Below are 25,645 nucleotides of genomic sequence, written 5' to 3' on the forward strand. Positions count from 1 at the left end.
GGTTTCTTCATCAGGATTTCTGCTTGCAGTAACCTAGAGTGAGGATCAGAATCAGAATTTCTGCTGCTCTGTCACATCCAGCTCCACCATGGTGGATTTTCTGGCTGAAAACAATCTCTGTGGTCAGGCAATTCTTCGGATTGTTTCCTGTGGAAATGCCATCATTGCAGAACTTCTGAGACTTTCCGAATTTATTCCTGGTGTTTTCAGGCTAAAGGACAAAGCTGATCAGCAGAAGTATGGAGACATCATATTTGATTTCAGTTATTTCAAGGTAAATCCTTTTATTGTTCAACGGCTTAAAGCATTGCTGTCCCACATGAGGATGTTTTGGGTTGTGAAAAAGCCATTCCTGACTATTGTGTTTATTGCTACTACATCTTCCAAAATGTTTGATGAGTCATCTGGCCTGTGAATTTTGATAGATACCAATTGTATAAAATGTGAGTATTGGATTCTGGGGAGGTAGTAGTAGTAGTAATTCCTGCAGGAGCACTAAATTAAACTTCCTCCAGCAGGTTCTGAGCCTGCATGGTTGGTTGTTTTCCTTCGGAGCAGTACTGTGGGCAGTATGCCCATCTTTCTTCTCTTAATCTGTAGCTTATTCTTTGCAGCCATGAAAACTGCTTTCTGCTTTCCTGTCTGACAGTGCTGTGATTGTTCTTGCTCTGGACTTGTCACATGGGCCGAATAAATAAATAAATAAGTCGAGGAGAAGTGTCCATGAAAGCCCTTATTTCCCTTTCAGAATTCGGCTTGCAGTACTAAGTTCCCTCTGTCATTTTCTAGCATGATTAAGAAGGAACAACAGAGACTATCTAATCTGACTTTATTTGGACTGTACAATACAAGAAATGGTGGTAATAAAGCAAGGCAGACACTTCTAAAATTCAATTCAATTTCATTGTAGTAAAAGTTGTAAATTTCAGACACTGTAAGGCTTAGATACTGAGAATCCAGAGCGCAAATGATTTCACAGTTACCTTTAGATCTAAGTGCTTGGTTGAAGTCTTTTTTTTTATACACAAATTACTTGAAAATTTAAAAGCAGATAGCTGTAATTGGTAAGAAATACAGTAATCCTTAAAGCCTCAGTATTTTTGAATGTTAAGAAAGCATAAGTGTGCTGTTAAAACCAAATAAATCCACAGAAGTCATACTGATAAAGCAGAGATTAGAGAATTTATAGATATATTTACTGCAAATGCCCCCCTTCTGTATACATGTCTTGGTTTGAAAAGACAGATGTGTGCTGAGGAAGGCAGGAGCCTCCCCTAAAATGGAAAATGTAAACTCCCTCCCTCCAAATTGTTATAAATTTGAAATTAAGGGGAGTTCTCAGGCAAAGATATAGGAGCAGGAATAACAGTTCTTTATTAGGGAGGAAAATAAAAATAAAACAACAGTGAAACAAAACAACCCTGACAGAGTCAGAATACAGCCTGACACCCTGTGGGTGAGGGTGTTGGTAGCAGTCCCGTTGGAATGGTGGCTGCTGGAGTGGCAGGTATGGTTCTGCTGGAGCAGTGATCTGTAGAAGGATCAGTCTTCCTCTGAAGATCCAGTGGAAGAGGCAGCTGCACCTCTGGGAATCCAATGGAGAGGCTGCCCTGGTGTCCCAAAATCTGAGATTATATCCAGGTAGGAATGCTTGGCTCCTCCCCCTGGGTGGAGCATCTCACAGTGGGATGCTGTAGTTTTTATCAGCCATGCAGTGACACTCACTGGCACATTAACTGCAGATGCCTCCCCAAGGGAGGATTGGTTTGTGGAAGAGATGAAGAAAACTGCCCAATTAACAGATAACTGCCACACCTCTAAAAGATGGCAAATAGAATACACATTGTCTTGCAATCTAGGACAATGCACAATTCTTAGAATCATTTAATGAGGAAAGATTTGGAAAGTTGAAACTATTTACTTTGTCCATTTGAACTTCAATGGCAGTTTGGCATCTGCTTTTATCCTTTGTTTTATGTAGATATTTTGCACACAAAGAGAAGCAGAAGAGTATTTTTTAAAACTCACATTGTCAGTTGGGTGTTTTCAATTAAATTCTAATAATACTTCCAATTAAACTTTAGCATTATTTTCATTTAGTTGGTGATGGTAAGATTGCATGGTGCTTATGAGAAATATGACAGTGGTAAAGGGTTAGGAAAGTTGTACTATTGCTTTAAGGAAGTCAGGTTCTTCATCCCAACTCTTTTTCCCCCATGATTGTTAATGACAAAGTTTCTGCATTAATTCAGGAGACGAGTGCTGAGCTAGATGTAGAGTCTGTAGAAAAAACATTCTACAGACTGTCTAATATTTTCAAGCAGTTTAAATGTATGAGAAGGTACTAAGCTTTGTGATCCCTCAATGTTATAGTTTCTATCTGAGAAATCAGCCAAAAGAAATGTGTAAAGGAAAAAATCCATCAGGGAGATAGCACTACAGAAAGCACCCAGTGCTTTTATATGTATTGGGGCTTCACTGAAAGCATTGGCTATTCTTTTCCATTGGTTATATTGGATAAATAATATTTAAAGTCATTGCAGATTGTAACAATGTGTAAAACTCGTCTTTATGGAATCAATACTTTACCATAAATTAAGTTAGAAAACTACAGATCCTTGTTTTGGTAAGGAATGGTAAGTCTGGTTTGCACGTGGGGGTGGTTGTACATGGTCTGTGCCCTACTGTAGGGAAGTCAAGTAGAGATCAAAGTATTAAGTATTGTCTCTAAAGCTGAGTTTCTGTTTTTCAGGGGCCTGAGACATGTGAAGGCAAACTGGAAGCCAAGCCTGAGTTACTGGATTTAGATGAAGAATTTCGTGAAAACAACATTGAAATTTTGACAAGATTTTATTTAGCTTTTCAGAGTGTACATAAATACATTGTAGATTTAAACAGGTATGGTATCTTAAATACATATGGATTTTCAAAGACCGGATTATTGTTTTGTCTTATTGATGAGAAGCTTTTTTCTTAGAGACCCAATATACTCCTTGTTGAAGCATATTCCAGCTAACCTGCGTTGCTGGAGTAAACACTAACATTTATTCCAACAGTTCCCTACCAGGTTAATATATGACTTGAAAAGATTTAACCTCTCTACCTTAATTCCTCAATTGTAAATTTGAGTTGGTTTTTTTTATAAAAAAGAATCCATATTATTAAGCTATTTTTTTTGGTCTTGCAAAACAGAGTATCAGATAGTTTGGGGGTTTTTTAACTTTCATTGGCATTATTTTCTTGAACTAAATTTTTCAGTGAAGTTGCTATATTCTCAAGTTTGCTAATCTGACGTGTAAAAAGCAAAATTAAAACTTCGTTAAATGCTCTAAGAAAAAGTTACTGAGAATCTTAAACATGAGAATTAGTTTTATTATTGATGTTATGTGAAAAGATCAAATGTTTGATATTACTTATTAAGTAGTGTTACTGGAAAATCCTTTAATAGGAATAAATCTTCTGTTAATTCAGGTGAACATATGCTATTTCTAGCTCTACCTTCCAAATTGCAATTGAGATCAATTTATGGTATTTCCAAGGAGATATACTTAGATAACTTGAAAATATGACAATTTTACTGCATTATTGCATGGCAGCCTTCCCAGGCTGTATTCACCCATGACAAGATTAAGAGGATGAGCTGTAAGCTGCCAGGTATCCTCCAGTGTCTTTCACATACACCATCAGGATATGGAAGGAAACTTTTGCCATCTGGTTGGCACTAGCTAGGGGTTCCAGTCTCTCATTTTTTAGGAAAAATTTTTTAGGAAAAATCCTATGAAAAATACCATGCTGCTTGTTCTAGGGAAATGTTCTGATGCATCTGTTGGCTTTCAGAGAAGATGTCACTGATTGAGTTTAGTTTGAGAGCAAAATAGTCAATGACCAAAGTTTTTGTCATGATTCCTAGATACTTAGATGATCTCAATGAAGGAATTTACATTCAGCAAACATTAGAAACCGTCCTCCTCAATGAAGATGGAAAACAGCTTCTAGTGAGTATTGACTAGTTTTGTAATACTAGAAAATTTAACCCACTCAGTAAGTGCCAAGCTAGACAAAAATTTAAGTTTACCAAATGTGTGAAAGTGCTGTGGCTTACTTCAAGGAGGACAAAGAGCAAAAATCTTCGGGTTGCTGCTTTTCATGTTGTGTCAACTACGTAGTTGACATTGGGTTAGTTTGCCAATACGTGTTTTTCTTTAAATGTTGCTGCAAAATCATGTTTATGTGATTTTCTTTCTTCATTCTTTCCCTTTCCAAACAGTGTGAAGCCCTGTATTTATATGGAGTCATGCTACTGGTCATTGACCAGAAGATTGAAGGAGAAGTCAGAGAAAGAATGTTGGTTTCCTACTACCGATACAGGTGGTGTATATAGGTGTACAGGAGCGCTCAAGGCTGAGATGTGTAACCTGCAGTATGTTCAGTGACCTAGGTCATTGAATTAAGACAAATGGAAATATTGACACATTTTTCATCAACTGACTTTATACAGATAATTCAGCAGAGCTTTCTGAATATCAGCAGAACTCCTTGCTTTAGCTTTTAGCTGTGTTTGCAAGTTCAGCTGCAAAACGAGCAACAGATTTTTCATTCTGTTATAACAGACATTTGAAGTCCACAAATAAACTTTCAGCTAAAGCTTTTAGGCTGCAAGTGCCAGCTGTGAAAGTGTCACAGGTTCCCAAACATGCAAGGAAACTTTCTGAAAAGTCCTGACTACCTAGGTGACAAATGTACTGCAAGTCAGACTTCTTGTAGCGCTTTATTTGGTAAATCAGCAACAAGTTTTACAGGGTAGGTTCTCAGCATCAGGGTATAACAGCTGGGAGCTTAAAGAGTATCAGTGCAAATTCTTCCACACATATAAAATGCTGCTTTGACTATGTTTATGCCTCCCAATACATAATGAGAGATTCTTTAACTCTGCAATGCAGAAGTGAATTGACAAGGGGAATTCAGAGATGGAGAGAAAGAAAATGAAAATTTTAAAAAGAAGGGGGGAAAAAAAGGGAACAAATTCTTCTCTGAATATAAAGCTCCTTTCTGTTCCTGAGTTTAATTTTCTGTTTGTGCTTTTCCGCTTATCTGGAATTTCAGTATGGACATTCATCAGTGTCCTATAACATGATATTAATGGAATAAAAATCAAAAACCTCCTTTAGTATTTGTTAATTTTCTTGTGAGAAGGGCGTGGTTACAAGGGATGGGAGAAAAGGAAATTACTAGGTCACACAGCTCATATTTCTGTTCCTCTTTTTTTGTAAAACAGTGCCGCCCGATCCTCTGCTGACTCCAATTTAGATGATGTTTGTAAACTGCTTCGAAGCACTGGATACTCGAGCCAGCCTGGAGCTAAAAGACCTCCAAACTACCCTGAGAGCTACTTCAGCAGGGTTCCTATAAGTGAAACGTTCATTAGCATGGTCATCGGCCGCCTGCGGTCAGATGACATTTACAACCAGGTAAGCTGCCCTGAGATAAAAGAGGGTCTTGAAGGGGAGCATCAAATTGATTCTCAGGTCAATTACTCAGCCATGAAGTACAGAAAAAAATGAATGACAGAGGTTGTTGGGACTCTTGAGGTCAGCTAGTCTGACTTGGCTCAAGCACAGTCAGTTGGAGCAGGTTGCACTGGGCTGCACCCAGTTGGATTTTGAGTATCTCCAGAGGTGCAAGCCACAGAACCTCTCTGGGCAATCTGCTGCAGTACTTGGCCAACCTTGCAGTAAAAAGTGCCATTTTTGTTTAATGTCTTATGATTGGACATGTCTTACTTGACTCATTTACAGCATAGTAAAATCTTACTGTAGCCTGTTAAAAGTAGCACACATCTATGCAGTCAACATTTACACTCTGGAAATACATCTGGTAAATATGCTGTATAAGTAAGCCTGTCCAGCTTACCTAAATAAACTTCTTGCTCTATAGTATCTATACACTGCACTCTTTAATGTGTCCCATAATATTTTCAGGTTCTTTATGATGGACTGTATTATGTTCAGCTTTGTTTTGTTACTTTTTCCAGGTTTCAGCATATCCATTACCAGAACACCGCAGCACTGCCCTGGCTACTCAGGCTGCTATGCTCTATGTCATACTGTATTTTGACCCTTCTATTCTTCACACTCAACAAGCAAAAATGAGAGAGATCGTGGACAAATACTTCCCAGATAATTGGGTAAAGATTAATTCTGTTTTAAAACTGTTCCCTGGATTTCATGTTATAAGAACAATTGAAATTATTGTTGTAGCATGTGTTATAGAAATGTAATAATAGCCTAAAACTAGAACAGATTCTTCTCTGTGGAAATTTTACTTTGTTCGGAGTGAAGCAGTTCAAGTCAAACATTCTGGATAAGCCTGGAAGGCTGTCCTTTGAAAGTGTAATTTATTGTCTTAAATGCTTCAGTCAACTACACCCTAATACCATCAAGATAAAGTAAATCCCAGGAAAATGTGTGATGGAAGGTATTTTAGGTGTCTTCTAGTCCAGCCTTCTCAAAGCTAAATCAAGCTGCTCAGGCCTTGTCCAGTTAGCTTTGGAAATGTCTACAGTGAAGACTTTGCAGCCTCTATGGACACCTGTGGCTGTGCTTCAACACTCTAGTGGTGAAGAATTTCTTCCTTCTATAGCGCTGGAATTTCCTTTGTTATAGCTTGTGGCTGTTGCTTCTTGTCTTTTCACTGTGCACTGTCTTAGTCATAACTTCCCTTTTGGTAGTGGAAGACCACAGTCAGATTCCTTTGACATCTTTCCTCCAGCTTAAGCAACCCCTGTTCTTGCATACTGGGTCCCCACAGGTGTGTTGGTGGCCTCCTGTTCACTTCATTCTGGTTTGTGCATGTCTGTCTCATACTGAGGAGCCCAAATCTGGACCCATTTCTCTCAATGAGACCCCATGAGAGCTGACTAGAAGGAAAGATTCACTTCCCCAATCTGCTGACTGCAGTCTGGCATAGCCCAGTGTCTGATTATTCTTTGTTGTCATAAGGCTGCATGCCTGATTCATGCTTGGTTTGTCCAGCAGGACACTTAGGTCCTTTTCTGCAGAATTGTGACACAGGCAGCCAGTTGTGTTGTTGCAAGGGTTTGGGTTTGTCCCAAGTACAGGACTTTGTCATTTCTGACCTTCATTGGTTTCTGCTGGTGAATTCTACCAGCATGTCAAGAATGCTGTAGAGGACAGTCTTAGTCCCCAGCAAATCATCCCACACTGATGCTCTTGAAAACTTGTTTAAGGATTAGCTCTGTGCTATTGTCCAAATAATATAGAAGCTAAAGCTGTCACTGTGTGCTTCTATAGACCTTTTCAAGTGTAGTAATTAAAATTGAATTACTGTGTTTCAGTGCTGAGATTTAGGATTTCCAACCAGAATCCCCAGTCTGCAAAAACTGCTGTTGAAATAGGCTGGCATATAAGACTGGAGTCCCTAGGTCATCTATATCAAAGGGAATCAGACTTAACAAAGAAACTATGCATTAATTGTGTATCTCTGTTGGTTTCAAGTTTTATTCTTCTGTAACCTAAATAGAGCAGTGAAGCAGGTAGGGAAGAAGCTGCAATAGCTGGCTATTTCAGTAGACATTAGAATCCCTCTGTTTCTGGAGAACTACAAGCTTATTTTTAGAAATGAGAACTTGACACTGCAAAATTTTGGTTATGTCAGCATTTTTATTAACTTGATTTCATAGTACAAATTGATGTTTTTAGACATCACCTATCTTCTTGTGGTCAGGTATGGATAAGTGAGCTGCATCATACAAAATACTCAACTCCTAAGCTGATTTCAAATTATTCTTAGCAGTTGAAGTGTAGCTTTTTGAGGAACTGTCATCTACAGGAAATAATGAGCTTCACTTCAACGATATGAGACAGATCTTCATATCAGCAGACCTGAGTCCCATTTTCCTTTACTTGACACTGCCAGAAGAGCTCAGAGCCTGACAGTGTCCCCTCAATGTGATCATGCCTGTATGGAGGAATACTGGAGCATCAGTGTGGCAAACCTCATAATCTCACAGCTCTGCACATCCTTCATCTTTCAGTAAACCAAGTCTTCAGTTTTTAATCAATTATCTTACAAATACTTGTTACTTACAGTTCTGTATTTTTAATCATGCTTAAACTTGTGCAACGAGTCTGAAATCAGTTTCTCTTTGCTCCTCAAAAATCATACTGTTTAATCATAATTTTTATGTTGTGTCACTGTGAAAGATACATTACAGTTTGATTTGATCCTTTGGGCATGCTCACAGTAAGATTAGTTCATCTCATTTTGCCCTCCCTATCATAGCTTTTTTCCCCTGTTGCTTTTATCAATCTTTAGAGCATCATGGAAATGAAAAATAAATCATGAGTTCATGGAGAAAATAATTGAGTATCATATATAGTGGCTGAAAGAACTGTCATCTTGTTTTCAAGACGAAGCTTCTAATTGATTGTGTGCCTTTTGTTTCAAAATCTTCTTGCTTTCCAAAGGTGGTACACCAAAAAGTACTGCTACCAAAAAACTTCATTTATCTCTTATTTATACCCACAGCATATCCCTTTCTGTCATATTGCTAAAAGCAAACCTTGTCTTTTTCTTAATAATAACATAAATACAACTTCTTGTTTTCTGCTTCTAATTTTAGGTCATTAGCATTTACATGGGAATCACTGTCAATCTGGCAGAAGCATGGGAACCCTACAAAGCTGCTAAAACTGCCCTCAACTACACACTGGATCTTTCAAATGTCAAAGAGCAGGTACATAAGCCAGCATTAAGTATTTTTAGCAAGATGTGTGGGCATCTGAAGTATATGACATCAATAATGCATGGGTCTTTTCTTCCTGCCTGCAATGTATGTACCATATTGTCTGGCAAACTTAGGGAATACGAGTAGAAATTTTTCCTTCATCTTTAGGGAAGAAGTTAACCAAGTAGAACTCAATTGATAATAAGTGTGGAAGGGGCTCACAGCTGGTCTGTGAGTCAGAAGGAGTTAGTGAAAAAGAGGAGCTGATAAGAGTTGCCTTTGCTCCTGAAAGGAATTTTACCAAGGCTGTCAGCCTGGAAACAAAGGAAAGAGGGAGATAAACATGGGGCAGGCCACCTTGTTCCAGTAAAGATTATGTTGCTGTATTCTCACCAATGAATAAGTATAAACTTTGTGAAAGAGTATAAAAAGACAGCATGCTGTGAAATAAATATAGAGAAGCCTTCTTAAATACAGTGTGTTCTTCAGTTTGTTATGACCAACAGTGACAAATAAGTATCTCCGTTCTGTGGTAGATTTTTTTTTCTTTCCCATTAGGCAATAAAATGTTAGTACCATTTATTAGGAATAATTCCTAGAGAGTATTTAAGTGAATATATGAAAAGTCTGCATTTTTGAAACATTATGCTTCCTGTGTAGCCTGGACTCTAGAACATCAGACACGCGGCCAAATGTTCCTACTTTTTCTGGGAACATAAGTGCTGTGTGTTTTCTGACATAGGAAAACTGCTTATCAAGGTCTTCTCCCATCTCTATGTGTCTGTTTTTAGCTTCTGGGTCGCTTTGGGTCATTCCAGAGGTTTATTCCTAAGGGTTTTCACCCTGACCACCTGTGAGAAATACTTGTGCCACATCTACTTCTTGTCTTTCTCACTTTACTTTGAGAGCTATATAAATCCTATACAAGTATTACCTTGCTTTTATCTTGCATCCTTTGTCATGCACTTGCAGTGTATAATATTGCCTACTAGTAATGATAATAATTTTATACCACTTTTTTTTTAACTGTGTGCCCGCTAAGCTCTCAGGAGCATGGTGAATTCCGTTTGAGGCAAGGATTTTATTGATGAAAGCTTTGTGTTTCAAGGCCAGCAGGTACGCTGCAGTGACGGAGCGAGTGCACACGCAAGTGCAGCAGTTCCTCAAGGAGGGCTGTCTGAGGGAGGAGCTGGTGCTGGACAACATTCCCAAGCTGCTGAATTGCCTGCGAGACTGCAACGTGGCCATCCGCTGGCTGATGCTGCACACTGCAGACACCAGTAAGGCACTGCTGGGCTCTCAGTCCTGCTCCACTGAGGGGGGAAAGTTCAGTTCTGCTGCTGCTGAAGTGAGCAGTTTCCCCTGCTGTTTGCAGGAGATTGTTGAGCTGTTGTTTTGCAAATAGTTTCCTAAAGCCTTGTCTGAAGCAGCACATGCATTTCCTCAGTTCTTGTGAGCTGAACACGGATACAAAAATTAGTAGTAGAAGTCATGATGTTGTTGAATAATATTCTGCAGAAAAACATAATTCTGAAAGTTCTACCTAGCTCCAAAAACAAGGCAGTGGCCAGCTTCTTACAATGTTAGTAATTAACAGGTTGAAACTGAGGTTTTTGTTCTGTTGAATTGAAATTCAGCTGAAACTGTTGAGTAATGTCTCTCATGTGAGTTTGGGTGTGTAACTGACCTATTTAGACATTCCCTTGTTTGAATGCTTGCGCTGTTTGTAAGAGTTCTTGATATGCAAGAGGGCTTCTGTTCCACCTCAATACAATTTTTGTAATGGTTTTAGAAATACTCATCTTGGGTCTTCTTGATCAGAGGGGCTAAATTCACATTTAGTTTCAGAAGCCTGCAGAAGTCTTAAGAAGGCTGAAGCACCACGGAAACTTTAATTATATTCTATTCAAAGGAATAGTTAGTCCATGTAAATGGAAAACAAGTGGGGATTTACATACCAGAGCAAAATTTTTTTGCCTTCAAACTCTTAAAAAAGAATGTATTTACAAAGATTGAAAAATTTGGCCACATTCTGTGTAACAGTGGAGAAATGTTGTCTTTCCATTTTCAGCTTGTGATCCAAATAACAAACGTCTCCGCCAGATAAAGGATCAAATTTTAACAGACTCAAGGTACAATTCCAGGATCCTTTTCCAGCTTCTTCTGGATACAGCTCAATTTGAATTCATTTTAAAAGAGGTAATGTGCTGCTAACCAGAGTCTTCTAAGATCTCTAACCTGAAAAATTCACTGGGTATTTTTAAAAGTGACTAAGAATCAAAAAATCTGCATTGTACTGTTCTATAAAATTCAGTATGCTTCTGTCACTGTATGTCCATCGTACTGTCTGTATTTCTTAATATTTTTAATTTTGTTTTTAATATTCTGGCAAGATCTTGAAATTATGTAGTAATCACTTAGTTCCATCTGTTTTTAAGTATTTTATTTTATCTATTGTGATATGCCTCCTTGCCAGTTTTGTAAACCAAATGCTTTGGGTTTCAGTAGATGTTCAAGCAGATGCTGTCAGAAAAACAAGCAAAATGGGAGAACTATAAAAAAGAGGGATCTGAAAGAATGACTGAGCTTGCTGATGTCTTCTCAGGAGTTAAACCTCTTACTAGAGTGGAGAAAAATGGTAATTATTAAAAATTACACTGTGGGGGGAAAAAGTTATTTCAATTTATATTTCTAAAGTGATACCAAAATAAAATACATGGGTCTAATAGTGATAATATAGGAACAATTTTCATGTCCCTCAGCTGCCAAAGAGGTCTCTTTAGCTCTTGTCTTGTTTAGGTTTTCAGCACCTATTCCATATGTAAGCAATATTTAGGTACCTAATATTTAGATGGCCCTATTTGTAAAACTAATGTTTCATTCCTTTATTTAGATATACCAGTTAAAACTATAAAATATCAGTTCACTTCTGTATGTATAATGGAGCTCACTTTACCATGTTCTATGTACAAAGGAGTGAGAAGACCCTGCCCATTAAATTTAGGGATGGTTTAACCTCTTCCCTAATTCTTTCCCTGACTATAACCTGGATTTCAATTGTATCAGCATTTTTTAAAAGAAGAAAACCTTTTATTTGTCCTCCACACTGAGTGGTATTCTCCAAGTTCTCTAAGGACTTAAAAGTCAAATCTGTGCTTCTTTCCAAATTCCTTGCACTGTTTTTGAAACACCTATTTTTTTTTTTCTTGACCTGGTGAAAATAAGATTTTTTTAATGCCCATATATGTTGGTAGGTGTTTTTAATATTGCATGTGAAATTTACCTGAGCATTTGCCACTTTACAAGTGTACCTGTTGAAAGACTATAAATGTACCAGTGAAATAAGAACCTGTAAAAATAATCTCCTGTGTGTATAGCTTGTTTGTTTCTTTTGACTAGCAAGTTCCCTGTATTTTAGGTGCCTATCATATATGCAGAGGTTTCATTATTTTTTTCTTAATTCTTTCATAGAAAATCTCCAGGCTTGGTTCAGAGAAATCTCCAAGCAAATAATGTCTCTGAACTATGATGATTCCACTGCAGCAGGCAGAAAAACGGTGCAGCTAATACAGGCTTTGGAAGAGGTATGGCAAAGACATTTTAAGATAAATGACCTTGTCCTTCTGGAACAGCAGCATTTTTTACACATGTACTGATTTCTGATAGCAGAGATGCAAAACAGATCTGCATTTTAACAACTGTTGAAATCTATTTGATCTTTGCTGTTACATATCTACAGTAAGCAGGACTTTTGTATAAACCTTGGTGCTGTAACATAAGGAATGTAGTAGGAAAGGTCATGCTACCTGTAGCTGAGGGTTTGTCAGTTTTTTCAAAGAAATTAATTCAGTGTTTAACATTATTTGGCAATATTACTCCTTTTTTTAGAAATTCTGAAAATAAATTCATTTGAAACTAGAAAGAGTGATTTGAAAGGCAAAATTTAAAAAAATCTTGGTTTTGTGTGTGCTTCTTTTATTTCCAGGATATAAAAGAGTACTCAGAGTGATGTTTCACAGTACACCTCCTTTAATAACTTTGTGAAATTTATTGTTAATACACTCTATTACAGGCCAGGATTTAATTGTGTTACTACTGCTAACATCCAGAAGTGTCAGTTTACTGATTCTGTGTGTATTGTTGTCCTTAAAAGATTAATAGAAAACAACAAAAAAAGAGTCCTTTTTTGAGTTTTATTTGTTTGTTTTTTAAATATAGGTCCAAGAATTTCACCAGCTGGAAAGTAACCTGCAAGTTTGCCAGTTTCTGGCTGACACCCGCAAATTTCTCCATCAGATGATCCGAACTATCAACATTAAAGAAGAGGTCTTGATCACCATGCAGATCGTTGGTGATCTTTCTTATGCTTGGCAATTAATTGACAGGTATGTTAGCAGGAACTTTTTCTTCCAGGCAGTGACCATTTGTAAAACTTGTGGGAAGTCACATGCATAAATGTTATTAAGACTATCAACATGCCAATTTAAAAACGGTCTTGAAGCATTGTTCTGTGAGTTGTATATACTGAATTATAATCAGCTTGAATAGGAATTAACATACATCCTTCTCAGGTTGTTAACTGCAGGTTAAATTACAGTGTAACTTCTTACTGTCTATCCTGTTCTAACAGCTTTGTTAACCTCCTGTCTCTTTCCTTTAGTCTTATTAAGTGTTCTCCAAAATACTGGAGTTCATTTTTCAACCAAAAACAAATGAGGAAAGAGTAATGCTCAAGAACTCTGTTTCCATGGTGGGATTTTGCTGAGCTGCTGCTTCATTGCTGTGGCTGAAAGCACTCCCTGTTGCTTCATCTTTTGTCCCATCTCCCCTTTTTCATATAGGGTTTTTCTGACCTAAATCCTCCTCTAGTGAAGTTTGTTAGTGATCTCCTGTGCTGTTTAGACATTACACTGGTGCTGTTGACATAGAATTAAACAGTTATAATAACAGTTCCAGGGGAAGAAGCTGATTTGTTTTGTTTGTTTCCTACCCCAGCTTTACATCTATTATGCAAGACAGCATAAGAGTCAGTCCATCAATGGTAACTAAACTCAGAGCCACTTTCCTAAAGGTAAGTAGGAACAATACTGAGTGTACTTGAACACTGCAGGTCAATTCAAGCAGTTTGTTTAAAAGGCCTTATGCTCTGAAATCAGTTAAGGCTTCATTTTACCAGCATCTCCTATGTCTAGTTTTTTAGACAGTATTAAATTACCTCACTATTAAATTAAATTAAGGTTAGTTTTAACGAAAATAAAACCAAGTTATGCATGTTTTTATAATGCAACAATTGCATTCCTGCTGTTAAGCAAATAAGTCTCTTGTCCAGCCTCTACTCATTACAGCTGTTTTCTGGAGGCATTGGTGCACAGATGGGATCTTCTGCATATGGATCAGAGCAGGCTGAAGGAATTTAAAATGTTATGTTCTCTGTTCCCTTTGTCTGTTGATGAAGCTCTGGCTTTAGATGAATATATCATCTGTAGAAATAAGAATGGGGATTAGTGTGAGTGGGAATATAAAATTACAACCGAAATGTCCCATGCAGCTGTTTAGATTTTAACCATCTTAGGGAAGGTAGTCTGATGGACTGTTGGACTTCTTTGACTTTTTTTTCTTGGAGAGCCTGGTATAACACTGCTCCTTAGGAAGAATCTAGTGCTTTGAGTTGTAGGATAAGAGCCTGAGCAAGAGAATTTAAGCATATAAGGTTCCTCAGAAAAACAAACGTCAAGTTAAAGTGTTAACTTTATTTCTAGCTTGCTTCTGCTCTTGATTTGCCACTTCTCCGCATCAATCAAGCGAACAGTCCCGACCTCCTCAGTGTGTCCCAGTATTACTCTGGAGAGCTGGTCTCCTATGTGAGAAAGGTGGGTGCTTATAAGGCATCACTGCTTTGTTCTCTAATTATTTTTTTAAATTGAGGATTATTTTCTTCATGAGAATATACTGACTGTGGGTGTTTCTTGTCTCATTTACAAAGGTTCTACAGATAATTCCAGAAAGCATGTTTACATCTCTTCTCAAAATCATAAAGCTCCAGACGCATGATATTATTGAAGTGCCTACTCGCCTTGATAAGGACAAGCTACGAGATTATGCTCAGCTGGGACCACGATATGAGGTGCTGTTAAAACAGGGAATTCTGAAAAAGGAAACCTTCTAGGTGGCCAACTTTAACCTAAGCTTATATCTACACAGCTCCATAGAGTTACAGTTTAACAGTGAAGTTATATTTGTTGACCTAAAGTTAAAACTGATGGGTGTTATTGTGAGCATACCTTAGGTTTCACAAGAACAGATGAGTAACTTTTGAGCTTCTGTTTGTAGAAATTTAAATTTTTGATCTTGTAGAGAAGGAGAGGAAAAAATCTAAATAAATTTATAAATGAGCATAAATATGTATTTATTTATTGGAGAGGATGAAACCCTGAAAACCTGAGTCTGGAATGAAGCCCTCCACATTTGGCATTCTTGTTCCAAGAGGAGAAGGTCAATGACTGAACAAGCCAGCAAGGTTAAGCTTTTTGCTGTTCTCAAATGAGGAGAGGATGGAGGCACGTTGATTTGACCAGATAAAGCTGCTGTTGCTTATTTTGTCTCTGGTTTTTCTTCTGCTTTGTAACCAGTCTGGAAGAGTGAGCAAACATTAAAATTACGTGGTTTTATTTTCAGTAGAGGAAGATGCAACACAAAAACCTGAGCAGATCAGTAAGTCTTTCTCCCAGAGAATCTAATAATCAATTAAGATCCCAGCTTTTCCCTGGAGATTTTGCCAAAGTGCTCACTTCTTAGGTGTTTTCTGCAAACAAGCTGTGATCTCTGATTAAGCTGATGTTCAGACCTGAACATTAGGTTTAAACTCTCCCCCATGAGACTTTTTCAAGTGAGTCTGGCTTGTGTGTGGGTGGGAGTGAAGGAGAAGGCAGTGTTCAGTAATGTTTTATTTTGAGACAGTAAAAGGAAAACAAATTATACTAAAGCTGTTTACACTTCCAGTTTCTGTTGAACTGTAGATATGAAGTGTCTTTTCTATTCTGTATTGTAAACACCTGAAGGGCAGAAGACTGGCTTGTCTGAACTCTGAGCATGAGGATAATAATAACTGTAACTAATTGTAAAACTTCACTTGAAGTTTTACAATTAGTTACAGTTATTATTATCCTCATGCTCAGAGTTGCCATATTATATCAGTGGAAATACTGAGGTGGACTCATGGTGGCAGCAGGATTTATTATAGAATAACTACTGTGAGCTGTGTTCCCAGCCTGCTCAAAGGTTTGTCCATAATATTTGTGCACACAAGATATGGCTGGTCTTCCCTTCTGTAATCCCTCTGAAGCCTCTGAGAGGTACTTGTTCTTTTCTACTGCTAATACACTTCTATTTATCTGACTAAAAAAAAGAAGGTAACTTTATAAGTAAGTCTAGAACAAAATGTAAAGTTGAAAGTATATCAGTGCATATTATTTAAATCTAAAATAGGAAGCTACCACTGGGAAACAAGGATTTTTTTTAGAGTAATTATTTACATTTGTTGAATCACTTCAGTGATTTTTTTTCTGTTACAGGTTGCCAAGCTAACCCATGCAATTTCAATCTTCACTGAAGGTATCCTCATGATGAAAACTACTTTAGTTGGTATCATAAAGGTAATGATCCATTATTTCAATAGGAAAAGGTTGTTTGGTGGCAATTAGTACTTTAGCACAGATTTCAGCACAACATATGAGACCTCAAGGAAAAATAAAACAACAAGAAAATATAAATGCGCATACAAATTTTCAAACAGTGATGCTAAAATTGGCAGCCAGATAAGAACTATATTTTTTTCAGGTTCCTAGGAGCCCACAGTCCCTCTTCTTAATAGATTCATCCACTGTACTTGGTGATCATTGGAGGTTTTTCCTGCTGGAAAGCTTTTCTGAAGAGCTGTTTCTTCCATTGGTATAACCTGTCCTGCAGTTTTACATTAAGGCTTCATTGATACCTCTTTGAGAACTAGAAGCAAGTATTGTTGAGGAAACATACACTTCTTGATGCATACTGGCTTCTTAGAATTGTACAACATTCTCAGTGGATCATGAACAAAATTTGAATATGGGAACTACAAATCTTTGCCATTCAGCTTGAAGAAATCATTTATTCTCTAGTAGAAGTATGTAAATTTTTTTATTCTTTGAACAGACTCTGGTGGCTAAGTGCATCTGTTAACAGTGCTTTCCTGTTCATCCAAAGTATTTACTATCTTCCTTGGTACAAAATAAATCCTTTATATTTTTTATAGCTTTCTGACTTTAAAGAAAAAGTGTTTCTTCTACTTAGGTGGACCCAAAACAGTTACTAGAGGATGGAATAAGGAAGGAGTTGGTAAAACGGGTGGCCCTGGCTCTTCACAGGGGCCTCATCTTTAATCCTAGAGCCAAGGTTGGTTTAATTTTTTATTTATGTATTATTATACTGCCTTCTAAAAAATAATTTATGCTTTTACATGCAGATTTCCTTTTTGCAAAAATAGTTTTGGACTACTGAAGGTTATTTGGAATTGTTTATTTGATGTTCAAATGAGTTTAAATATAAACTTTGAATAAACTGCCAAGTGTACACAGAATTAAAAAACATCTTTTTATTCTATCCCAAAGTGTCCTGTCAATTCTGAATTCACACTACTGCCTTTGTCTGTGATGATTGACAGGTCACATAAGCCAAGTAAACATAGATAGGCAATGATAAAATAAGGAGTGACTCCTTGTTTTGATCCTGTCCAGATTGTTGAATCTCCTAGATCAATCAATAGTACCACTGAAGGAAAAAAAAAATACAAAAAGAGGGAGGAAAAAATATTTAGTAGGAATTAATTCAGATATCAAGCTTTGATAAATTTCTCAGTGCTTTTCTGACCTGTCTGGACCACAGTGAAATTCTCTAGAGGTTGCTCTATAAGGGTATTTAGAAGCCTTTTACATTTTCTTTGATTTCTACCTGTTGACAGTTCTGGTTTTATCTTTTTGTTGTTGTTTGTCTCCAGCCAAGTGAACTCATGCCCAAACTGAAGGAAATGGCAGCTACAATGGATGGGTTCCATCGATCATTTGAATACATCCAGGATTATGTCAACATATATGGGTTAAAAATTTGGCAGGAGGAAGTGTCTCGTATTATTAACTACAACGTGGAGCAGGAGTGCAATAACTTCTTAAGAACAAAGGTGCTACTCAAACCCAAAAACAACAAAAAAGTTGATAGATGTCTTTAGAGTTGGCTGTTAGAGCCTGTGACTGATGGACCATGTATACCCATTGTTCATACCACTGTGACTTTAGCTGAATGTGCTAACTACTGTGTAAAACTGCCCCCAGCTTATTCTGAAATGTTGCAGGCATCTCCCCTGCATTATTTGTACATAAAAGGAAAGTACCCAAAATAGAATATTTTAGTACATTTTGTAAAAGATTCATTCTTCTCTTTGCTTTATTCTGTTTTTATAGTGTTCTGCTATGTGTAATTTACAAAACTGTGTTACAGTGTGCTCCTTTTAAATTGAACAAAAGGAAAATTTCTAAATTAAAAAGGTGCAATGGGAACACTACAAATTACTGTAAAACTTGTTTTTCAGATTCAAGACTGGCAAAGTATATACCAGTCTACTCACATTCCTATACCAAAATTCACACCTGTGGATGAATCTGTAACATTTATTGGTCGTCTTTGCAGAGAAATCCTGAGGATCACAGACCCAAAGTAAGTACTTTGTGTCACCATGCATTGGATAGCTTCAATTCCACCATACACAAATCAAAATACAAAAGATAGGTTTTCCTTAGCTGTCATATCTTTATCTAAAATCAGATTTACCCAGTCCATCCTGTACATTTTAAAGGTTAGTCTAGAAAAGTGGTAATTTCAGTCTAAGAAGGAAAACTGTGTTAAACAAATGGAGGAAAAAGAAATCAGGGATGAGTGACAGAGCCCTGGTGGAGAGACGAACAGCTAAACATCACTGGAGAAACTTGGAGAATCTTTCTCATCTGTCTAAGAAAGGTAACTCAATACTGAGAGTATCACAGGAACTGTCTGCAGCTTTTTCTGAAGTTGTTTGCTGATTTTTTCCCTCAGAATCACGTGTTACATTGACCAGATGAATACCTGGTATGATGTCAAAACTCATCAGGAAGTAACCAATAGTCGTCTCTTCTCAGAGATCCAAGATACCTTGGGTACCTTTGGTCTCAATGGCTTAGACAGGCTGCTGTGTTTCATGATTGTAAAGGAGCTGCAGGTAATTTTTGAACTTCACTTTCTCAAGGCCACAATGCTTTATTGTTTAATAATGAAATAATTTTTTTAAAAAAGTTAATTACTGAAATGGCAAAATTAAATCAAAATTTAATGAAAAATGGTTGTTCAACTGCAAAAGTGAGAATTTCAGTTACAGAGGAAATCATGGAAGTTGGTGCTCTTAAGTAGATGGTGCTGTGTAATTCCAGGTTGTGTGGGGATGCTTTCTGAAGATGTACACTATGTGTGTGCTTAAAAGTTGATTTCAGGTCATCTTCTATTTTTCTGTCTAGAATATCAACAAAGATTGTTTGGGTCTATGATATGTAAGGTGCCGATTTTGTGAAATTAATGTTTCCCTAGTACCTGTTATGTGAAACCAAGTGTTTTTGTTTCCTGAGAAGAATCTAGTTCTAGCCTGGTTAGAGATTTTAGTGGAAATAAGTATCAACAAACAGTTCTTCCTGAAAAATTGAATTACTCCTTGTCCAGAGTGGATATTAGATACTGACAAGGGGGATCTTCTTAATGTCTTAACATTGATTAACATAACTCCAAAAAGCAAAATTGTAACCACAGAATTCCTCCACTCTTTATCTATGGAAATAGTCTTCCCCTGCTGTTAAAAAATGTGGCTCCAAGTGCCATCAAGATTAATCATAGATTGCATGTGTGATAATTTTACTTTACTTATTTCTTTCTTTTATTTAGAATTTCCTCAGCATGTTTCAGAAAAATATATTGCGTGACAGATCAGTACAAGATACCTTAAAAGCGCTCATGAGTACTGTCAGTCCCCTCAAAGGAATCATAGGTAAGTGCTTCCTGGTTAACATGGAAGAAAGCAATTGTCTTTGTACTCTTGCATTTATTTCTCTTCTTACTTGTTCTTTTTTTTAATGCCTCATGCTTCTTCTTTTCTCAGCAAATTCAAACAAGGTTTATTCTGCAGCAATTGCAAAAACACAGAAGATCTGGACAGCTTATTTAGACTCCATAATGAAGGTAAGTTCATGTGACTTATTGTTAGTCAGAATTCACTCGAGGCTCTCTGGTTATATATATTATATCTCTCAATTCAGGAGGGACGTGGGGGTGCTGGAGCGTGTCCAGAAAAGGGCAGCAGAGCTGGCGCAGGCTCTAAAGGGTAATTCCTGTGAGGAGCAGCTGAGGGAGCTGGGGGTGTTTGGCCTGGAGAAGAGGAGGCTCAGGGGGGACCTTACCACTCTCTACAGCTGCCTGACAGGAGGCTCTAGCCAGGTGAGGGTTGGTCTCTTCTCCCAGGTAACAGTGACAGGACAAGAGGACATTGCTTCAAACTGCACCAGGGGAGGTTGAGGTTGGACATCAGGAGGAATTTCTTCATAGAAAAGGTTGTTAAACATTGAAACGGGCTGTCCAGGGAAGTGTGGAGTCACTGTCAGGTGTTGAAGGACAGACTGGATGTGGTACTCAGTGCCAGGATTTAGTTCACAAGGTGGTGTTTGGTCGTAGGTTGGACTCAATGATTTCAGGGATCTCTTCCAATCTTAATGGTGCTGTGATTCTGTGATATTTTAATCTGCTTATTTTGCTATGTTGTATTATATTGACTTGGAATTATGTAGCATCACAAGTGAAGCAGGCCTGGGTTTGCGAGAGCTCCTGAGCTTCATTTGTGTGGGCACCTCATACTCCACAAAGTGCTGAGCACTGAGATTCATAAGAAATCATTCACCAAAAGCAGAGTCTGGCACTAGAGATCTGATCTGGGCAGACTAAGTTAGTGTTCAGTGTCAGGAACTCCTGAGCCTCCTTGCAGTGCCTTGTGACCATGGTATGCCCAAGGATAAAGTTTGGAGCAGTAGCACTTCCCACACTTGCCTTGCCACAGAAGGCATTGTCTGTGCTGGAGATTTAAACAAGCTGTCCCACTATCGTGGCTCTTTATCTTGTCTCTGTAATGATATATGGAGAGCAGCATTTCTCAGAGTGCTGTGGATGTTTATGTTACTGGAGTGAAGAGCAAAGGCCAGGGAAGGAGAAGGTTGACTGCAATCAGCCTTTCTCATGTTTTCTTCTCCTGCTGTGCTGACCCTAAGATGTACAGAGAGGTGGGAAGCAGAGTAGAGGCATTTTCACTGAAAACCACTGAAAAGCAAGTAACTGGGGTTTTATACCTGGTATCTTTTTTATGCCCTTTTCCCTTGGCCTGTACCTATGACCAGGAACTGTGTGTAAACTTCAAGCACTGTGACTGCATCTGTGCTCTGAGTGCACTGTGCAGTTGGGGTCAGTCCTTGGCTCCACTCTTCCCTTCATTGCATTCAGTATAACACACCACCCTTTTTGTGTTTGTGTCCACAGGTTGGTCAGATGCAGATTTTAAGACGACAGATTACCAATCAATTAAATTATTCCTGCAGGTTTGACTCCAAGCATTTGGCTGCTGCTTTGGAAAATCTCAATAAGTAAGAAAGCAAAATGTGCTGAAGAGCTGCTTGTATCATTGTGATGTAATTGTTATAAGCTCAGCAATCCTTAAAATCTAAAATTACAAAAATCTGTAATTACAAAATCTAAAATCTATAGCAAAATGTGGCATCTGATTTGTGTGCAGATTTTTGTTGATCAGTATTTGAATTTTAACCCAGCAAAAACATTAAAAATAAATACTTGGCAAGTAACTAGTTTGAACATGCAGTTTCTAATAGCATTTGATTATACCTGGTTCTGAAGTCACATTTAGATGAGAAAAGGGAAGAGAATATATGTGGTGCTGATTTTGAATCAAATATGATGTTTGTAAAAAGGTACTCCAGAAAAGGTGTTTTACTCTTGATTGTGGCCATGTAGAGGTTTTTGTATCTTTGAAATTTTTATATTAATATGACATGTGGGCATCATGTAAGGTTTATTTGGGGATAATTTTTTAAATTATTTAATATAATCTGTTTTCCTTTTAGAGCAATACTGGCTGACATTGAAGCACATTATCAGAACCCATTACTACCTTATCCTAAAGAAGACAACACTCTTTTATATGAAATCACAGCTTATCTGGAGGCTGCTGGCATTCACAACCCATTAAATAAGGTCAGGCATACATTCTGGTGCTTGGTGCAGTTTGCTTTTTTCTGGTTTTTTTTCTTTCTAATTTTTTTTAACTGAGAAAAAAATAATATTTAGAAGTTCTGTACTACTCTTTTTTTTTCCCCTCAGATCTACATAACAACAAAACGTCTGCCATATTTTCCCACCGTCAACTTCCTGTTCCTCATTTCTCAGTTTCCCAAACTTCAGTACAACAGAAATTTAGGTAATGTGTAAGTTGCTGTTTGTCTAAATCTAATTAACACCTATGTGAAATTATCTGTAGGGAAGATAGTAAAATTGCCTGCATAGAAAATAGACAGTTCCTGACTTTATCAGGTCAGACAGTTTTGTTATACTATTTAAGTCAAATACAATAAGGTAGGAAACAGAATCCAGACTCCTGGGTTTCTCATTCTATCCTGTGCCTCAGTTAATATCATTAAGCCATTCACCATGGAAGACATGCAGTTGGTACAATTTTGGACCTTTTTTTGTGTGGGCGAGCAGAAGGGGAGACAGCAAAAAAAGCCATGAAGAGTACATTACATAAGTTAGCCTGTGCTATAAGAATATGTCCTGGTTTATAAACGTGTGTTGTTTTGGGCTTTTTCTGTGCAGGAGTGGTGTGCAAGCGGCCAGCTGATCAAATTGACTGGCTGCCTTTGGTTCTGGGGCTCCTTACCCTGTTGAAACAGTTCCACTCAAGATACACAGAACAATTTTTGGCTCTGATTGGTCAGTTTATTCGTTCAACGATGGAGCAGTGCACAAGGTACCCATGTTTTACTTTTTACCCAGGTATCACCTCTGTGAAGAGGACTTCAGCAGTGGAAAAGCACTGCTTTTTCAGTATTTTTTGTCCTAGCAGAGGATAATTGACATTTGAAGTCTTTTAGTACTTGAAGGGATCTTATAAAAAAGTTGAGAGGGTCTTTTTACATGGTCAGACAGGGACAGGAAAAGGGAGAATAGTTTAAACTAAAAGAGGGGGGACATTGAGATTAATGTTAGGAGGAAATTCTTTCCCATGAGGGTAGTGAGGCACTGGAATGAGTTTCACAGAGAAATGGTGGATGCTCCATGCCTGGAGGTGTTCAAGGCCAGGTTGGATGGGGCCCTGAGAAAACAGGTCCAGTGAAAATTGTCCCTGCCCATGGCAAGTCTGTTGTAACTCCATGACACTTAAGGTTCCCTCCAGCCCAAACCATTCCATGATTGCATTAGACAATAACAACAATATTTTACTAAATAGAAAATTAAAATACTATTTCTATTTGTAATGGAATCACATGACACCTAGTGGAAATTATGTTATTTGAAGGCTGGCATTTTCAGGTAATTTAATCCAAGTAAGTGGTTGATAAGTAAGAGTGTGATCCCCATGGTGGTTTAATTTTAGCCAGAAGATTCCAGAAATGCCTGCTGATGTAGTGGGTGCCCTCATGTTCCTGGAAGATTACATTCGATACACCAAGTTACCAAGAAAGGTAAGAAAGAATTCCATGTCTCTAAATATGCCCCTGAACACCCCAACCATTTTCCCTGGAAAAATGAGCAAGAAATGTGTGTTCCCACTCCACTTTAGCCAAAGAAGGAATCTGGCCAGGGAGACACCGCTCACACCTTCCATTTGTGCTACAAATGAGCCAACATGACAAACAACAGCTCAGGGTCCTGCTGATGCAGCAGCCCTGGTTTGTAGAGTTCAGTCCCATTATTACAGGAATAAATAGATGAATACTGATAAATAAAGGATTTCACCTTTGTGCTAATTTCAAAGCAGTCTATTAAATTTAACCTTCAGTGTATAATGCTGGGGGCTGTTGGGAAGGAAAGAAATAAAATAGAAGTTCCAAGGTATTTCCAGGTAATACTAAGCTTAGCAGTGTTCTAAACACAGGGCAAGAAGCTAATTAGAAAGTCCAAATTTTGGTGAAACACTGTGTCCAGTCTTTCCTTCACTTCCTGCCAAAGCCTGATTTTCCAGGCAGCCTCCTTGTCTCACATGCAAGGGAAATGCTAAAAATCTACTTGTAGAGAGACTTTGTTTCATGTTTAAATGCAACTTAACTACATTTGAAGATGATACATCATTTATATATAGCGTTCAAAATAAGTCATAATCCTGATTGCTATATATAAGCTGTATGTCTGTGGTTCTTGAATGAACATTCAATAGCCATTTCCCAGTTAATATTCACAACGAGGAGAGTGAGATTCTTCCAGTCTATTATTCCCAGCCCACAGTTCTGGGTGGTGGAAGGTCCCTGTGTCAGTCCTGCAGCTGCAGGTGATGCTGTGGAGCCCAGCAGAGAGCACAGCAGCATTCCTCCAGTCCTGCTCTGTTCCTGGGCTCCTGGCACCTCCTGCCAGCCCTGGCTGGGCTGTTCCTCCCTTGCTTTGAGCACATCCTGATGCCAGGGTGGCTCAGGTCAGCAGTGTGTGTGCTCCAGTCATGGGTCTGATATGCTTGTAATGGATGAATGGACAACAAATGGATAATGCAAGTGCCCCACTGTGCCTTCCTGTGTCCCTCAGGTTGTTGAAGCACACGTGCCAAGCTTCATTTTTGATGAATTCAGAACTGTTCTATGAATATGAAGACAGACCAAGGCTTTTCTCCAAAACTGAAATGAGGATTTCTCCAAACCTGAAGTGAGGACTCGGGGCCTGAGGGTGAGGCAAGTACAGCTGTTCAGGACTGTGTCTTTTCTTTGCTTCAAGGCAGTGCCTACAGCTGTCTCTGTGAAATGTAACCATCAGCACTAGTCTGTATAACCCTTGTTTAAATCTTGGCATGATACACAGTGTGTATCTCCTCTAAACAGTGTACATTTTGTACTGCACATTATAAATGCTGCATGTAATTGTTTATGTATAAATCATTTAGATTTTTTTGTTCTGAAGAACTATCTGTGGAAGTTTGACTTTTGTCAAACAGTGAAATTGGAAATAAAGGTGTTGGATAGTTTGCCAAGACTAATGATTCGAAATACAATTTTCTTTTTAAAAGAACCAGGAGTGAGAATGCTTATACAGTGTAAAGAGGTTTGATGTCTGCCTGTGTGCTACAAACAGTTAGTGTAATTCTATGGAGGACATAAAATAATTAAATATTTACAGCTGAAAAGTCCTGTTAGGCTAATTAAAGGCACAAATATTAATGTAACTGTAACATTTCTAATGTTGGAAACAAGATGCTTAGTCACATAATTTTAACTCATGGTACATGCAATGTCCCAGCCTTAAGGTGAAGGGAGCACCCAAGATTCACAGATGCTTGTGGTCAAAAGGAATGACAGAAATAAGAGAGTTCACAAAAACTCTCAAAGTTTTACTAATAAATTACACATTTGGCTTGGAAATTGATATGTTAGTCCCTGACCTCTTGCCTGAGCACACAGCAGTGGGGCTTGGAAAAGGTGTGGGATGAAAGGTGGGGTGACAAGGGAGATAGAGAGAGAGAGAGAGAGAGAGAGAGAGAGAGAGAGAGAGAAAGGAAGAAAGAGAAAGAGAGATCACCCGTCCTGGCTCCAGCACCAATCC

The 25,645-nt window shown here is 38.0% G+C and overlaps 1 protein-coding gene across 1 annotated transcript; it reads left to right on the forward strand.

Moving 5' to 3' along the window:
* The first annotated feature begins 58 nt into the window (after nt 1-58).
* On the forward strand, nt 59-24,726 carry WASHC5 (WASH complex subunit 5). The gene is made up of 28 exons (XM_054271313.1): nt 59-274; nt 2,753-2,898; nt 3,911-3,995; nt 4,268-4,368; nt 5,276-5,468; nt 6,032-6,184; nt 8,642-8,755; nt 9,855-10,026; nt 10,818-10,945; nt 11,255-11,384; nt 12,218-12,330; nt 12,965-13,131; nt 13,742-13,817; nt 14,506-14,616; nt 14,730-14,870; nt 16,318-16,398; nt 17,072-17,173; nt 17,775-17,954; nt 18,363-18,487; nt 18,863-19,025; nt 19,736-19,838; nt 19,950-20,029; nt 21,371-21,474; nt 21,970-22,099; nt 22,226-22,322; nt 22,718-22,871; nt 23,499-23,586; nt 24,638-24,726. Exons 1-28 carry the CDS (start codon nt 89-91, stop codon nt 24,692-24,694), a joined length of 3,480 nt encoding a protein of 1,159 aa, XP_054127288.1. The 5' UTR covers nt 59-88; the 3' UTR covers nt 24,695-24,726.
* The last annotated feature ends 919 nt before the right edge of the window (nt 24,727-25,645 follow it).

The sequence above is a fragment of the Melozone crissalis genome, unplaced genomic scaffold (assembly GCF_028551555.1).
Source record: "Melozone crissalis strain CALT ecotype California unplaced genomic scaffold, PUWL_Pcris_2 ptg000002l_1, whole genome shotgun sequence".
In the NCBI taxonomy this organism is placed as follows: Eukaryota; Metazoa; Chordata; class Aves; order Passeriformes; family Passerellidae; genus Melozone; species Melozone crissalis.